The sequence below is a fragment of the Macaca fascicularis genome, chromosome 20 (assembly GCF_037993035.2).
Source record: "Macaca fascicularis isolate 582-1 chromosome 20, T2T-MFA8v1.1".
Lineage (NCBI taxonomy): Eukaryota > Metazoa > Chordata > Mammalia > Primates > Cercopithecidae > Macaca > Macaca fascicularis.
Window position 1 is genome coordinate 19254824 of NC_088394.1, and position 15348 is coordinate 19270171.

At 52.6% G+C, this 15348-nt stretch overlaps 2 protein-coding genes across 19 annotated transcripts in view; one reads left to right on the top strand and one right to left on the bottom strand.

The window, feature by feature from the left end:
* Positions 1 to 1101: 1101 nt before the first annotated feature.
* KNOP1 (lysine rich nucleolar protein 1) lies at positions 1102 to 14235 on the bottom strand. 6 transcript variants are annotated; one of them, XM_005591383.4, is made up of 6 exons: positions 14166 to 14235; positions 13431 to 13620; positions 9872 to 10785; positions 7133 to 7201; positions 5055 to 5132; positions 1102 to 1979 (listed from the first exon to the last, which is right to left on the bottom strand). In XM_005591383.4, exons 3-6 carry the CDS (start codon positions 10781 to 10783, stop codon positions 1659 to 1661), a joined length of 1380 nt encoding a protein of 459 aa, XP_005591440.3. In that variant the 5' UTR covers positions 10784 to 10785; positions 13431 to 13620; positions 14166 to 14235; the 3' UTR covers positions 1102 to 1658. The 6 variants fall into 6 exon arrangements, with proteins under 6 accessions (XP_005591440.3, XP_065393365.1, XP_005591439.3 ...); XM_065537293.1 differs by having other exon boundaries at positions 14040 to 14235; XM_005591382.4 differs by lacking the exon at positions 13431 to 13620.
* A 55-nt stretch (positions 14236 to 14290) lies between these two features.
* IQCK (IQ motif containing K) overlaps positions 14291 to 15348 on the top strand; it is a 138711-nt gene continuing 137653 nt past the window's right edge. For all 13 annotated transcript variants that reach the window (XR_012429318.1, XR_010583863.2, XR_012429319.1 and 10 more), the window contains exon 1: positions 14291 to 14495. Coding sequence is in view for 8 of the 13 variants with exons in the window: in XM_005591379.4 (XP_005591436.1) it covers positions 14315 to 14495 (181 nt within the window). In the remaining 5 variants the exon portion in view is untranslated. The remainder of the gene's footprint in view (positions 14496 to 15348) is intronic.

Consider the following 15348-nt stretch of genomic DNA (forward strand, 5'->3'; position numbering starts at 1 on the left):
AAGGCCTGCCTGGGCTGGGATGTCTGTAGGAGGCGTGTACAGGCTGAATGATCATGAAAATGTCCCAGTCAGAACCTGTCTTTTGGGATGCAAAAGGCTAGGTGAATGCAAAGAAGGTGGTCACAGATGGTCATGTGCGACTTCAGCCACTGGACCTGGAGCTCTCTGAGGCTTGCTGTAGAGTCCAGACTTGGAAACACCGTCCCAACAGCTAATGAGGCAACTTCCCGTGTCATCTCCACATGTTCATCTCCTCCTGGCATTCAATATCCACCTACAGAAGTCACCTGGGATTCTCTTCCTTGTGATAAAAAAGAATCTCATCAGATACATCCCAGGGGCTGGGCACGGTGGCTCACACCTGTGATCCCAGCACTGGGGGGCCGAGGCAGGAGGATGAGTTGAGTCCAAGAATCTGGGACCAGCCTGGACAATATAGTGAGACCCCGTCTCTAAAAAAATTTTAAAAACTAGCTGGTTGTTATGGTGCACACCTGCAGCCCCAGCTACTTGGGAGGCTGAGGTAGGAGGATCGCTTAAGCTGGATAGGTAGTTGTTGCAATAAGCCATGATATGCCACTACACTCCAGCCTGGGTGACAGAGTGAGACTCTATCTCAAAACACACACACACACATGTCCCTGGGAATCTGTCATTGGTTCATTTGCAGGACTAATCACTCTTCCTAAAATCCCTTGTTCAGAATCCAGTCAAAGCACAAAAAGACAAAATCCTACCTCAGCACTTAGGGCCGAAGGGAGGCCAGTGGAAAAGGCAGGACGGGTTTAAAGGTGCATTTCCCAGCAGCAGCAGCAGCAGCAGCTCAGCCACATGTGTTTGGCAACAACTCAGACCCCTCGCTGCCCACAGCTGCTCTATGACAGGGGAAAGGAAAAAGGAGGAAAAGGAGCTTGCAATTCTCCGTTCCTCATTCACTCCACTTTTTATCAGAGATGCAGACTTTTGTCATAAAACTTTTTCCTCAATCCAAAGACATTTCAATCCCCAACGAGGATTCTGGTGGAAATTCCCTAAAGGGAACATTCAGAGTGGCGAAGAGAGAACTTAGGGCTTCGGGTACAAAAGTACAACACCCGGCACTTAGTGGCTGGGTGACCCCAGGCAATTTTATTACTTTATCCCTGAACCTCACTTGCCTCATCTATAAGACGGGGCTAATAATAGCACCCATTTCATAATTATGAAGATTAAATACGTTATGGAAAACACTAGTATTTGCCTAGCACCTGCTAAACACTCAACAAAGGTTAACTGTACATATCGACGTCTCAAACAGGGACGGAATGTTTAACACAGAAAACAGGAGGTTTTAGCCACTCACTCGTTCTCCTGGCTCCCGAAATATGAGCTGCCCCACCCCAGTTCATCCAAGCCCATCAAGATAGTTGTCCTTGTCCTTAATCTCCACAGGTGTTCAATGTGAGCCAACTGTCAGATGGCTTTCATTTGCACAACTGAATAAACCATTTATGCCTAGTGTTCCATTACTGGAACGCTGAGCTTATGGGAGTTATTTATATCCTGCTGCTCGAGGTCATCACCAAGATCTGATTTTTCACAAAAAGAAATATAATCTCCAGCATAAATGTAATAATCAAAGCAATTGTGGCAGTTTTGGGGGGACAAAACTCTAGAGTTTAATCTTCCAGCTTGACTGACTTGGAAGCGTTCCTGTCAATGTAAAAGATCTTGTTGGGGGCAGTGGAGAAACCAAGGCCGGCTCCGCGGCTGTGGCTGTACTTCCAGCTCATGGCCCGGTCGTAGTCCCGCTGCAGATTCTGCTGCAGGCTGTCAGCCGCCTTCTTGCTGAGGGCCATGTTGGGTCTTGCGGTCGTGCTGGGGGCGCGGTTGGACGGAGGAGGGGACAGGTTTTTGAAGCCACCCATAAGTCTGAGAAATTTCAGTTTCTGGTCTTCGTTCTCAAAACCAGCAGTATCCCACTGGCCAAACTGGGTTCCCTGGGAAGAGAGGAAGAAGGTGGCTATTTCCCTTGAGTCCAAAGCCCTTTGCTTCCCTTGACCCCAGCCTCATCAGGGAGGGCCCAGCAGATTAGACGGCTGCTGTGTACCAGGCACAGTGCTAATAAGCTCAATAGTGGATTATTCCATTAATCCTAACGACAGCCCTATGAGAACACTGCTGTTATTCCCATTGCACGGAGGAGGAAATAAAGGTCTGCAGCTTAGCTGGAGACAGAAACCTAACTAGTGACCCCCAGAATTCAAGCCCAGGTCCAGCCAACACCACTGCCCACCTCTGCACACACAGCTGCCTTTCTGCCTTCCTCCTCGTTTCCTAACTCATGGCACACAGCCCAGTGTGCCTCACTTCACAACACAGCACACTCCCCCCACCTCCCACACAGCGCACCTCCCCCCACCGCATACCTCCCCCCACCACCCTACACAGCGCACTCCCCCAGCCTCCCTTCACAGCGCACCTCCCCCTGCCTCCACCCACAGCGCACTCCCCCAACCACCCCACACAGCGCACCTCCCCCTACCTCCGCACCCCTCACCGTGCACCTCACAAGACAGCATACCTCCCCCACGTCCCCACAGGGCACCTCCCCTGCAACACAGGGCACCCCAGAGCCCAGCAGCCGGGCCCTCAACCAGCAGCCTAACGTTGGGTGAGTTGGAGGGTGGGAGAGGGCGAGTGGGAATCTGAAGTGTGCTTCTCAGAAGCACTGTTTTATAGCGGGAAGGGGTGCAGGCCCACAGGGGTAAAGGTCACACAGCCAAGTCAGACTGAGCCAAGCCCAGGAACTCGGGGGTCCCCATTCCAGCCAGAGTGCTCTACCACCTATGTGCGAGAAAATGCAGGAGAGCCCCTCCAGACCCCCTTCTTCCCAGGTCGGCGAGAGAGGAAAGAAACTCACCTCCCGAGGAGACTGACTCTGAAGTCAGGCAGACCCGGGAGGAAGCCTCCCGTGGGTGACCCTGCTCAAGTCCCCTCATCTCTCTGAGCCTCAGCGTCTTCATCCCTAAGGTGGGGCCATAACATCCCCTCATAGGGCTTCAGTGAGACATATGGTAGATTTGACACCAAAAGCCCAGTGCACAATGCATGGCACACCCGAAGCCCTCAGTGACTGGCCACTCCTCTCCCCCTACCCCAACCAGACTGCAGACCTCCATGCCGCCTGGCAACTTTCCGCTCCCAAGCCAGATACCAGCCCAGCACTTACTCCTGGGTTGGCTTTGGGAGAATAAGAACCAGTTGTCGCTACAGCTGACCTGAGTGAAGCAGTGACACATTCTCCCAGCTTCATGGTGGCCCAGACGCAGGAATAATGACAGCTCCCCTGCCCTGCAGTTTCTAGAGTGAGAGGCTGTCTATGACCACCCCACATGGGTTTTAGGGAGAGCAGGAGGCTGCTAGCTGGTCCTGGGTGAACCGGCACTTCCGACGGCTGCTGCCCACCCAGAGAGCCACTTCACCACACGTCTCAGTGGCACGGCATGTCCTAGGCCCTGTGCCCCAGGATCACTCTCCTGACGTCCTTCCAGGGACAGCCCCCAGGACATCGGCTCCAAATCACATTGCCATTTTTCTTGTCTTCCCTATTCAAGCTGGATGTCCCATCAGCTGGGCTCAGCTCAGCTCAGCAGGGTGGCATGCAGAGAAAGGGAGGCAGGACCCATAACAAAGCCCCACTCCATACCCCACCAGGCCAGGGTACGAGTCCCATTTTACAGGCGTGGACAGAGGCTCAGGGGAAGGTACTTGGCCAGAGTCCCACCACTAGACAGTGGCGGAGCCAGTAGTGATTTCAGATCTTTTGATTCTTTTCTGAATGCTCTGACAGAGCCGGAAGGCCAGCCTCACTGGTCACCCAGACCCTTCTTTTCCTCTCCCCGAAATCCAATCTATGAACAAGTCCCGCCAGCTGCGCCTCCAAAGGAAATCACCAAGCTGTTTTCTTTGTCTATCCTCTGCCACCATCCTCAGGCTGGGCTGCAGCCTAGGGGCTGAGCCTTCTACCAGGTCTTCCCGCTTGCCAGTCAGTGCCCTTCAGCTGATCCCACTTAGCCAGATCCCAGGCCAGCTCTCTACCATGGCCGATGAGGCCGAGGCCTGTGGCCTGCAGCCCTCTTGTCCCTCGTCCCAGCTGCAGTGCCGTGCCTCACTGGCCTTCCCTACAGATCACTCCAGACCCCTTCCTACCTTAGGGGTCTGCACCGGCCACTGGCCTCACTGAAACGCTCTTCCCCTGGTCTCCTGAGGGCTGGGGCCCCTGCACCCTGAACATCTCTGGACACGCGTTACCATCTCCGAGCCCTCGCCCATCGGTTGCAGCCCCCGCCCGCAGTCTCTCTCCAACTCACTGTACTGTTTCCTTCTCCTGACCGCTACTGCCACCTCAACTGATCTTCCTTTCCTTGTTTGCTGAGCACTTTCCTGCCACGCTCACCCAGCTCTGGCCTCTAGACCGTGAGTGCAATGATGGGGATCACATGGGCTTTGTCTGCTCCATGTCCAGCACCCAGCACAGAGCTCCACTGAACCCCAGCAGGGCCCCAGCTTGCCAACCTCGCACTCTCCGGCCTCAGGATCCTCGCACCCTCCTCCCTCCTGAGAGATCTTCTCAGGCCTGGCTTGGACATTTCCCAGTCAGAGTGGATCTGAAAACCAGGCCTGAGAGAGGCCACTGCCACCCCTCACCTCTGCCTCTTGCCCCTGTTCCTAACAGCCCCTCGAGGGCATGGTCCACCGCTGGCAAGAGCTCGCTGGAATGTGTCCTGGGTGATTAATCCTTAGGACACCACACCAGTCCAGGGCTGAGACAAAGGTTCAGGCAGCTTATCTCACGGGTCAGCTCTCTAGGAGGGAGGCAAGCGCCCCTTTCAGAAGGAAGGAAATTAGCTCAGCACAAATTGTGCTGTGGAGGGAGCCAGCTGCAGGCTGGGGCTGCCTCTGGGGCCTGGACACACTTGGTTCTCCTGCTCCACTCCTCATGCTGGAGGCGAGGGGAGGTGTCGGGAGGTTGAGCGTGCCACCTCCTCGCAGAGCCCTAGCCCCAAACTTACCGTCCACTTCCTGGTTTCAGAAGCTTCCGTTTTGCCTGACTCGCGATCAATCTCTTCTTGCAAGGCCTTTCGCCTCACCTGAGCAAGAAGGATAACAGAAGAGGGCCATCAGACACAGAGATCTTCTTTCAAGTTTAAAACCCAGGACAGACGGGGCTGGGGGAACGGAGCATGGGAGGAACTAGCGCAGCTTGACTCTGCTACAAACGATAGGAAGCTACTATCAAAATATTCTCTTAGCATCTCAAGAGCTGTAGCCCCTTGGCCTATACTGGGCAGGGTCATTTATCTTCTTTAGCCTCTTAAGAATGAATTTTCCTAAAAACTGAGGATTAATCACCTTCACCATTAGAACAGTTTTTGTTTGTAGCAGCCATGTGAGATGGAGACTTTCCCAAAATGCAACGCCAAAGCACCGCCTTCCTGTGCAGAGGACACCATAGTTAACTTTTGTGACAGTAAAAGTGTTTTCTACAAAGAAAACAGGCTGTGGAGTCAGGCAGAGGGTGGTCTGTATGTATATATGTATTTACCGAGACAGAGTCTTGCTCCATCACCCAGGCTGGAGTATAGTGGTGCGATCGTGGTTCACTACAACCTCTGCCTCGCAGGCTCAAGCGATTCTTCCGCCTCAGCCTCCCAGTAGCTGGGACTACAGGTGTGCGCCACTGCACCTGGCTAATTTTTATATTTTTAGTAGAGAGATGATTTCGCCATGCTGGCCAGGCTGGTCTCGAACTCCTGGCCTCAAGCAATCCACCCGTCTTGGCCTCCCCAAGTGCTGGGATTACAGGCGTGAGCCACGTGCCTATCCAGAGGCTAGTTTGAATCCCCGCACTGCCATTAACTAGCTGTGTGGCCTTGGGTAAGTCACTCAACCTTTCTAAACACTGGTCTATTTAACCACAATAGATGGACCTATCAGCTACCTTGACGGGTAATTAAGAAAAACAAGGGTAAATAAGAAGAATATCTACGTAAATATCCAGTAGAGCACCTGGTTCCATCTCATACGTGGTTGCCAGCATGGCTCAAGGCCGCCACTGGAGCACCAACTGAGCAATTAATTGCTGCTATTTATTACGCACAGATATGAGGCCGGCCACTGCCGACTGCCTCACAAACATGGCCTCACTTGGTTTTCACAGCAGCCTGTGATGGTCCATGCTGTCATGAGCCCCACTTCACAGACGGGGAAAACGAGGGTCGGTGAGATCAGTGCCTGCCCAGGTCCCCCGGTCAGTAATGGTCTAACACCAGGCCCATATGGCTACCCCTATGTCCTGCCAGGCCTCAGGGTCCAGGATCATAAAAATCCCCCAAGTTGCCGGGCACAGTGGCTCACGCCTGTAGTCCCGGCACTTTGGGAGGCTGAGGCGGGTGGATCACCAGGTCGGGAAATCGAGACCATCCTGGCTAACATGGTGAAACCCCGTCTACTAAAAATACAAAAAAAAAAATTAGCTGGGTGTGGTGGTGGGCCTGTAGTCTCAGCTGCTCGGGAGGCTGAGGCAGGAGAATGGCGTGAACCCGGGAGGCGGAGCTTGCAGTGAGCCGAGATCATACCACTGCACTCCAGCCTGGGCGACAGAGCAAGACTCCGTCTCAAAAAAAAAAAAAAAATCCCCTAAGGCCAAAAAGTCCAGTTCCTGCAGGGATGCATTTGCCAGGGAATCTGGGCACGACAGAAGCAGAAGCTGATTCACAACAAAACTTCTCCTCTGAATGCTCCTGAATTAGCCCAGGGGGTGGCAGCATGTGGGCCTGGCTGAGCATGTGTCACCTGCCCAGCTGCAAGGTCTTAGGGACATGTCCCCCACATCCTGCAGCAAGTAACAGGGAATGGCCAGTCGGGCCTCTCGGCCACGGCCACGGCAGCCAGAAGGGCCCCCAGCGTGAGGATGGGGAAAGCACGCATTCCCTGCCCGGGAGGTGTGCGTTGGCGGTTAGCCCAGTGGCCTCTGGAGTCCCTGGTACCCCTGAGACCAGGATCACATAGCCAGTCTGGCAGGCGGCAAGTGAGACTCCAGGGGTGGCAGGAGGCAGTGGGAGGGGCCTGAGGAGGGTCTGGGCTATACCTGGTCTATGTGCGCCTCATCCATGTTGCCTTTCTTTTCCAACACCACCTCTAAGTCCGTGTCTGTTTCCTGCAGGAGAGGGCAGAGCTGGGTAAGGTTCAAGTTTACAACGAATGGCCTCTGCCCCTGCACCCAGCGGGGTGAGACCATGACAAAGTCCAGAAAAGACCTCAGACCATGGCATCACCCCCAGCCCTGCCACCTAGAAACATCTCATAGTCAGCAAAGTCCTTCCCATCCCTTCTCTTCCACAATTCTCCTGCAAAACAGTAGTATTAACCTATCTGACAGATGAAGAAACTGAGGCTCAGACAGGTAAAGTGACTACAAGGTTACCCCATGGCTCAGGGACCTGTTGATTCTAACCCACATCTCCCGACCCAGGGCTTTGTGTCCAACCTTTCCCACTACACACGTCACTTACCTCCTATGGTGACACCAAACTAGAGGACAGAGGCTGAAGACCACACTAAATGCACCACGCTCTCCCACCCGCCTTGGCCCTGAAGACCCTCCAACAGCGAGACCTCAGGCCAGCCACTCTCTTGGGGTTCTTCGGTAATGACAAATGCTGACATTTCATGCGTCCTCACTTGAGAAGTGGGCTCTGCCTGGCACCTAGCGTCACGTGTGTGATGACCCTGGAGGCCCTCTCCATTCCCATCACTCATCCAGGCCCGGAACACATGTGCATTTGCCGGACTGGGTGGGCTGCTGTGGGAGGTACAGTCCCCCTCACAGATGTTAAGCAGAGGGAACTCCCTTTCACTGAGCTCCTGGGAGACGGGATTCTAGAGTCTGATGGTGGCTGCGCCCAAGCTTCTAGGGTTCCTCCCAACCCCAAGTTTCTGAATAAAGGAAGATGCTGGTAAACCAAGGCTAATGGACTAGTGCAAAGCTGGAGAAATCCCGCAACCAAAGCTAACACCTGGAGGCCTTTGATATGGAGGCCACCCCTCCCCTCCCTTCCCCCTCTAACCAAGCAATGGCTGGTTCAAGGTCACCCAGCAGACTGCTGCAGAGTTGGGAAGAGAATCTGGGGTTTATGCTAATAGAAGACAGTCATTTCTGGGGCTCCAATAATACCTGCTTCTATAAGAGATTACATAGATGATTTCTGAGAAGGGATAAATGCTAACTTCAGAAGCCAGACTAGCTGAGTTTGAATCCCAGCTCCACCTCTTGCCAGCTGCCTGACCTTAGACAAGGTATTAAGTCTCTGGAGCCTCAGTTTCCTGATCTGTTAAATGGGGGTGCCCACAGCAGCTACCTCACCAGACAGGTAGGAGGATGAAATGGGTTGATACATGGCAGTCTGGGCATACAGTAAGCACTCAAGAAATGTCAGCCACCGGCCACACGGAAGGGCCGGACACTGTCTGGAGCAGGACACACACCCTGAAACAAGACACACACCATCTTGTTTCTGCCCACATGTCCGCACACACCTGAGGATGGGAATGGGGGCCTGGCCCTGGAAGGGGCTCAGCTGGGAAAGGCTGTGGGTCTGGGGAGCCCCCAGCCCTCCGGCTCGCCTCAGGTCTCCCTCTCACTCCAGGCAGCCTGGCAGGCTGAAGACAGCGGATGTCTGTGGTTTTCACCAAGCCATCATCTGCTCCTTCCCTCCTGGTAACAGAACTCCAGTTTTCCTCTCAGAAACTGCCTTCCCGCATCTCAGACAGTGTGGTTTAGTTGTGACTGACACCTCCTGCCCTTCGCCTCAAGTTTTTCTTTTTTTGAGACAGTCTCACTCTGTCACCCAGGCTGGCATGCAGTGGTGTGATCTTGGACCACTGCAACCTCCACCTCCCAGGTTCAAGCGATTCTCGTGCCTCAGCCTCATGAGTAGCTGGGAATACAGGCGCCTGCCACCATGCCCAGCTAGTTTCTGTATTTTTAGTAGAGACGAGGTTTCACCATGTTGGCCAGGCTGGTCTCGAACTCCTGGCCTCAAGTGATCTGCCTGCCTTGGTCTCCCAAAGTGCTGGAATTATAAGCATGAGCCACCACACCCAGCCACCTTTGGTTTTAGATTAGAGCTTCTGGATAGACTGATCCAACTGAGGCCTGTGACAGTGGCCCTGAGATTTCTGTCATAGTTTTACAGGGGCCACCTTCTTCCTTTGGGGGTGGCTGAACTGCTGGGATGAAAGCCTGGAGCTGCCGGGACCATCAAGCCACGATGTGATGGAAGAGGAGGAGGAGGATGGGCCATAAACCAAGATAGAAAACTACAAAGCCCAGAGCTGAGGAAGTCTCACACAGGCATCTCCTGCTACCCAAATCTATTTGATTTATAAATTTTGTATACTGAGCTCTGATGATACTCAGATAGCCACGGGCACTGTTATCTCACGTTACTTGGTTCCTGAGTTTTGGATAGCAAGTGGCAAGAGTTCAGAAAGCAAGGGATTCATCTGTAAAATTAATCCCAGTTAATTCAGACCCTGATGGCAGACAGGGAAAACTTGGCTGGTTTCAGTAGCAAAGGATACCTGCAATTATCAATGATGCTGCATGAGCCCCTGGATCCAGCCATACCTGAAGCTAGTTTAACCATAACCTTTTCAATTGCATGTCAATAAACTCCCTATTCCGGCTGAAATTAATTTAACCAGGGTTTTAGCTATAAGCATGAGTACTCGTGCATGTGCAAACATGCACACATGCCTACACACCCCTCCCAAGCCCCACCCTTGATTCTCCCATGGCAGAGTCCATTTCTGAAGGAAAACCTACCTCCTTCCAAGGGTCTCCTGCTACCCCACTCTCTTTCCTCTTCTTCTTCTTCCTTTTGAGAGCTGGCTCCTCGATGACTGGCTGCTCTACCTTCTTCTTGGACTTCATCTTTTTCTTTGCAGAGGCCTTAGGATCATCACTTCTGGGGATGTATTCCGGAGCCTCAGCTTTGACTGGCTTCTTTTTACTTCCTTTCCTAGGGCTGCTCTCCATGGACCGGGAGGGCCTGGAGTGGCCTGGGAGGCTGTCTTCCTCCTGGTGGATTTTTTTTTTCTTCTTCACCTTCCCGTTGTGTTCTCTGGGGCTCTTCCGCTTCCGTTTCTGCCCCAAGGCTGCCTGTCCCTCATCCTTCTTTCCCACTGAGCAGGTGTCCGCAACATCCCTGGCCTCCCTGGCCTCGCAGAACCAAGGGTCCTGGACTGAGAAGGCTGTGGCATCCCGGGCTCCCTTTTTCTCCTTCTTGTGTTTTTTGAGCTTCTTGCCAACTCTGGTTTCGTCCTCACTCTGTCTGGGGTCTGGGGAGGTTTTCACCCCAGAGGCATGGGACATGGCCAGAGGTGACTTCTTTTTCTTCTCCCCACTGAGGAGCTCCAAGTGGCCAAGCACCTGCTTCCTGGGGCTGGGTGACTTCTCTGCCCGTCTGGCATGCAGCATTGTCTCAGGTTCCACATGCCCCTCGCAAGGGGTGCTGAGACCCGTCTTTTTCTTCTTCTTTTTCTTCACTGGAGGCATCTCAGGCGCCTGCCCATGGACCACACTCTTAGAGGGGGATGTGGCTCTTACAGAAGAAACATCGGCCAAGTAATCATCATTGTTTACAACTGAGTATCGAGTCCCTGGTTCTTTGACCACTTTCTTCTTCTTTTTCTTCTCTGGGACCCCAGGGTCTACTTTGTGTGTCTTGGTGATCATTCCTGAAAAAACAAATGGTACAAGTTACCCCTATACCAAGCCATCCTGTGTTCCGTTCTACTAAGCATTGCCAAGAGCCATGTTTCTTTGAGTGGGTGGACTAAGCATTACGGGATAGGGAAAATGGACATGATTCCTTTAGAGCAAAAAAAGAAATACTATAGAAACAGCATAAATTTTATATCCAGACAGCCCTAGGTTCAAACCTAAATGGTTCTCTCACCTTAAGTAAATCAGCTAACCTCCCTGAGCCTCAATTTCTTCATCTGGAAAATGGGGGAATATAACACCTCCTTCCTCAAAAGGGTGTTGAAAAGAGTAAATGAGACAACGCATGAAAAGTGCTTGGTACATTGTGAAATCCCTTTTTCTTTTTTTTTTTTTTTTGGAGACAGAGTCTTGCTCTGTCACCCAGGCTGGAGGGCAGTGGCATGATCTTGGCTCACTGAAACCTCCGCCTCTGGGTTCAAGTGATTCTCCAGCCTCAGCCTCCCCTGAGTAGCTGGGATAACAGACACCCGCGATCACACCCAGCTGATTTTTTTTTTTTTTCCTTTTTAGGAGAGACGGGGTTTCACCATGTTGGCCAGGCTGGTCTCAAACTCCTGACCTCAAGTGATCCGCCTGCTTCAGTCTCCCAAAATGCTGGGATTACAGGCATGAGCCCCCTTGCCTGGCCTAGTTTCACTGTTTTTAAAATGTGAAGTTGATTGCCAACACTGAATGAGTCACAGTGATACACAGTACTGAGGGCACCCAGCTTGTCTTGGACAGATACCATGGAAGCACCTGTGAGAAACGGCTGTGGGGTCCTCAATACCCTTCAGCGTCCAGCTGGACCACTTCTCTCACTCCAGTCCCCAGCCAAGTTCCTGCTGCTCCCTGCACTAGACATTCCCAGAATCTAGAAGCAAAATATCCCAAAATATCTAACAGGCAGTTAGGATTATGGGAGAGAAAAGAAAAGCTTCTCCATCCTGCAGCCCTCCTCAGCTTCAGAACCTACAGGGTCCACACTGGAGCTGGCTCACTGTTAAGAGCTTCAAAGAGCCAGGCCAGGCCTGAGCTACAGGTCAAGTTCATTCATAACTCACTCCAGGAGCACCTTGAAGAGTCAAGGGAATAACTATACTCATTCATTCCTGTCTGCCCTGTTTCCTGGTTTATTTCTAGCATCCTGCTCAGTGCCTGGCACATATCAGGTGCTCAATAAATACTCACTGAATGAATGAATACATGCTAGAGAGACAGAGATGAACAACATAAACCACCACCCATCAAGAAGCAAGTAGGTGTGGAAGGAAATAAGGTTTAATAACAATGATACAAGTGATAAAAGCAAGTGGTAAGGTCAGGGTGGTAGAGGTTGTATAACCTGTCCTACCAGTTGTCAGGAAAATTTCTGAAGAACAACTGCAGGATGGTGCTACTAATCCCTGAGACAAAGGTACTGAAGGCAAGCGGCTGAAGGGACAGGCTTGATTGGACAGATGCTTTGGAGATGTTCACTGGACAGGTGAATATATGGATGAGGTGTGTTTGGGTGGCCGTGCTGACATGGGCGACATAAAGTTAGGAATGTATGGGTGGTGATTAAGCCTTGAACAGAACAAGCCTGAGACAAGACCTCAAAAAATACAGTAGTCCCCGGCCCAATCCCAGGTTTCCCATTCCCAGGTTTCAGTTACCCCGGTCAACCCTGGTCCCAAAATAGGTGAGCACAGCACACCAAGTTATCTTGAGAGGGAGATCACACGCGTGCAAATTTTATTACAATATACTGTTGTAATTGTTCTATTTTATTTATTTTTTGTTGTTGAGACGGAGTCTCGCTCTGTTGCCCGGGCTGGAGTGCAGTGGCCGGATCTCAGCTCACTGCAAGTTCGGCCTCCCGGGTTTATGCCATTCTCCTGCCTCAGCCTCCCGTGTAGCTGGGACTACAGGCGCCCGCCACCTCGCCCGGCTAATTTTTTGTATTTTTAGTAGAGACGGGGTTTCACCGTGTTAGCCAGGATGGTCTCAATCTCCTGACCTCGTGATCCGCCCGTCTCAGCCTCCCAAAGTGCTAGGATTACAGGCTTGAGCCACCGCGCCCGGCCAGTTCTATTTTATTACTAGCTAGATTGTTGGTAATCTTTTACTGTACCTAATTTTTTGTGAGACAAGGTCTCACTCTGTTGCCCAGGCTGGAGTGCAGTGGCATGATCTCGGCTCACTGCAACCTCCACCTCCCCGGTTCAAGCAATTTTCACACCTCAGCCTCCTGAGTAGCTGGGATTACTGGCATATACCACCACGCCCGGCTAATTTTTGTATTTTTAGTAGGGACGGGGTTTTACTACGTTGGTCAGGCTGGTCTCCAACTCCTGGCCTCAAGTGATCCGCCCACCTCGGCCTCCCAAAGTGCTGGGATTACAGGTGTGAGCCACCGCACCCTGCCCTACTGTGCCTAACTTATAAACTTTGTCACAGGTAGTATACAAAAGAAAAAACATAGTTATATTTAGGGTTCGGTACTATTTGTGGTTTCAGACATCCACTGGGGGTTTAGGAACGTACTGCCCGGGGATAACGGGGGAGAGGGACTATTGTATTGGCATTTAAATAAGTGGGCAGAGATAAAAGAGCTTGCAAAGAAGGTGCAAACCTTGAAATAGTGTAGTCAAGAAAGCCAAGACGACTTCAGAACAGGGGAGTGGCCAAGAGATCTGGTAAGAACAAAGAATCCACCGGGAGGTTGCGGGTCAACTCTTAATCCCCTTCTCTCCCCATCTCTGCCATTTAGAAAAGTACAGATAGCATCCTCCTCTTGAGCCCTGCGACCAAATGCATTCACTCTTTCAAAGAGAAAGGAAAAGAACATTACAGTGCATGTCCTGCAAACACATATGCTTTCTACAAAAGCGCTTTTAAATTCCCGCGGCAGCCTTGTGAGGATCATTGTGAATACCCGACCTCACAAGCTCCAGAGACTAATAATTCACTTGCCCTAGGTTCCAAAGCCATCAAGTGGAAAACAGGAGATTGGAATTCCGCCCACAGGACTCCAAACCCAGTGCAGCAACACCCCACTCCCCCGTAGGATCACCGGCAGGACGCGCGGGAGCCAGGAAGTGAGATCGGTGCCTCCAGGGCTCCCATGCGCCCAAGCCTCCGCAGCAAACAGACTGGGAGGGATTACGTGGGGTCCCAGGCCCGGCTCTGAGGCGGGAAAACTTTCTGGAGGCGGCGGCCTCAGGCCGGAGCAGGCGCGCACCGACTGAAGGGGTCGGATTTAGGGATGCGGGTGGCCCGCATTTCCCCGACTTCTCCGCCGCGCATTTCCTCTGGTGTAATCTCCAGACCCCGCGCCGGCCCGCCTGCAACGCATCCTGGCACTCACCGGTGGGCGAAATTTCCCCGCCTCCACGTGAGAGCCCGCTCCGCCGCGACCCGGAAGTCCACTTCGAGTCGCCGGCCCACCTTCTCGGGTTCCGGTTTCTTCCGGGTCGCGGCCTCCCGGCGAACGCGGTTACCGTGGAAACCGCGGCCATGGCTGCACCGCGGCAAGTCCCCAGCCACACAGTGCCCCGTAAGCCCAGCTGCTCTACAGACTCGTCGTTCACCCGGACGCCGGTGCCCACCGTGTCTCTCGGTTCCCGCGAGCTGCCTGTCTCGCCGTGGCAGGTCGCCGAGCCGTCAAGCAAGAATCTGTGGGAGCAGATCTGCGACGGTAGGCAGCCCGGGCTGGCCGAGAGGGGCGGGACCCGGGTGGGGGCCGCGTTTGAGGAGCGCCCACTGTGCGCCTGGCGGCTGACGGGCGGGGCCGCCGGGCAGCAGCTCCGCGGGCCCGGGCTCCTCATTTTACGCACGGAGAAACTGAGGCTTGGAGAGGCTAGCCCGCGGTTACGCAGCGCGGCCTCCAATCGCCATCGGTAGTGAGGTCAAAGGCAAGGGAACGGCGAGGGAAAGCTGAATAAAGAGAACCATGCGGTGTGGACCAGTGGTTCTTAAACTTCATTTAGTGAACAGAAAAGAATTGCTGGGTCAGGGGCAGGGATCTTGTTAAAAATGTAGGCTCCCAGGCCCCGCCCACAGAGCTTCAACTTGGGATGCAGGGAATCTGCACTTTTTAAAAAAGAGCACCCCAGGTAATCCTAAAGTAAGTAGTCGGCGGCCCACGCGTTCCGTAACCATGGTGTGGACAAACGGTAAGTATTAGTCCCTTCTTGCTTCAAACCTTCCTTAACCTCCCCAAACGGAGTTGAGCACATCTTCCTTTGTGGCCCTTCTCAGTATTTGTTACTCAGGTTGGGCAAATTATTTAACTTGTTACCCTGTCTGCAAAGTGGGCATAATAATGACACCTATTTCGATGGTGTTAGGAAGATGGAACCAGATAGTCACAAAAAGTGCTTAGTGAACAGCGTGATTTTAGGAGTGCAAAAGGCTTATTGGGAAAAGAAACAAAAACTGCTCGATTTACAGAAGGAGCTGCGAAAGCGCTAGTTCTTAATGAATAATGTTGGCTGGTGGTGGTGTTTTTTTTTTTTTCCACTAGACCATAAGCTCCTCAAGTTCAAACA

Excerpts from the sequence above, each read along its gene's own strand:
- KNOP1 (XM_005591382.4), bottom strand. The coding sequence starts at position 10,783 with ATGATCACCAAGACACACAAAGTAGACCCTGGGGTCCCAGAGAAGAAA. Across the intron at positions 7,202-9,871 it reads CAGGAGACCCTTGGAAGGAG|GAAACAGACACGGACTTAGA; the intron begins GTAGGTTTTCCT and ends CCTCTCCTGCAG. Across the intron at positions 5,133-7,132 it reads ATGAGGCGCACATAGACCAG|GTGAGGCGAAAGGCCTTGCA; the intron begins GTATAGCCCAGA and ends CTTCTTGCTCAG.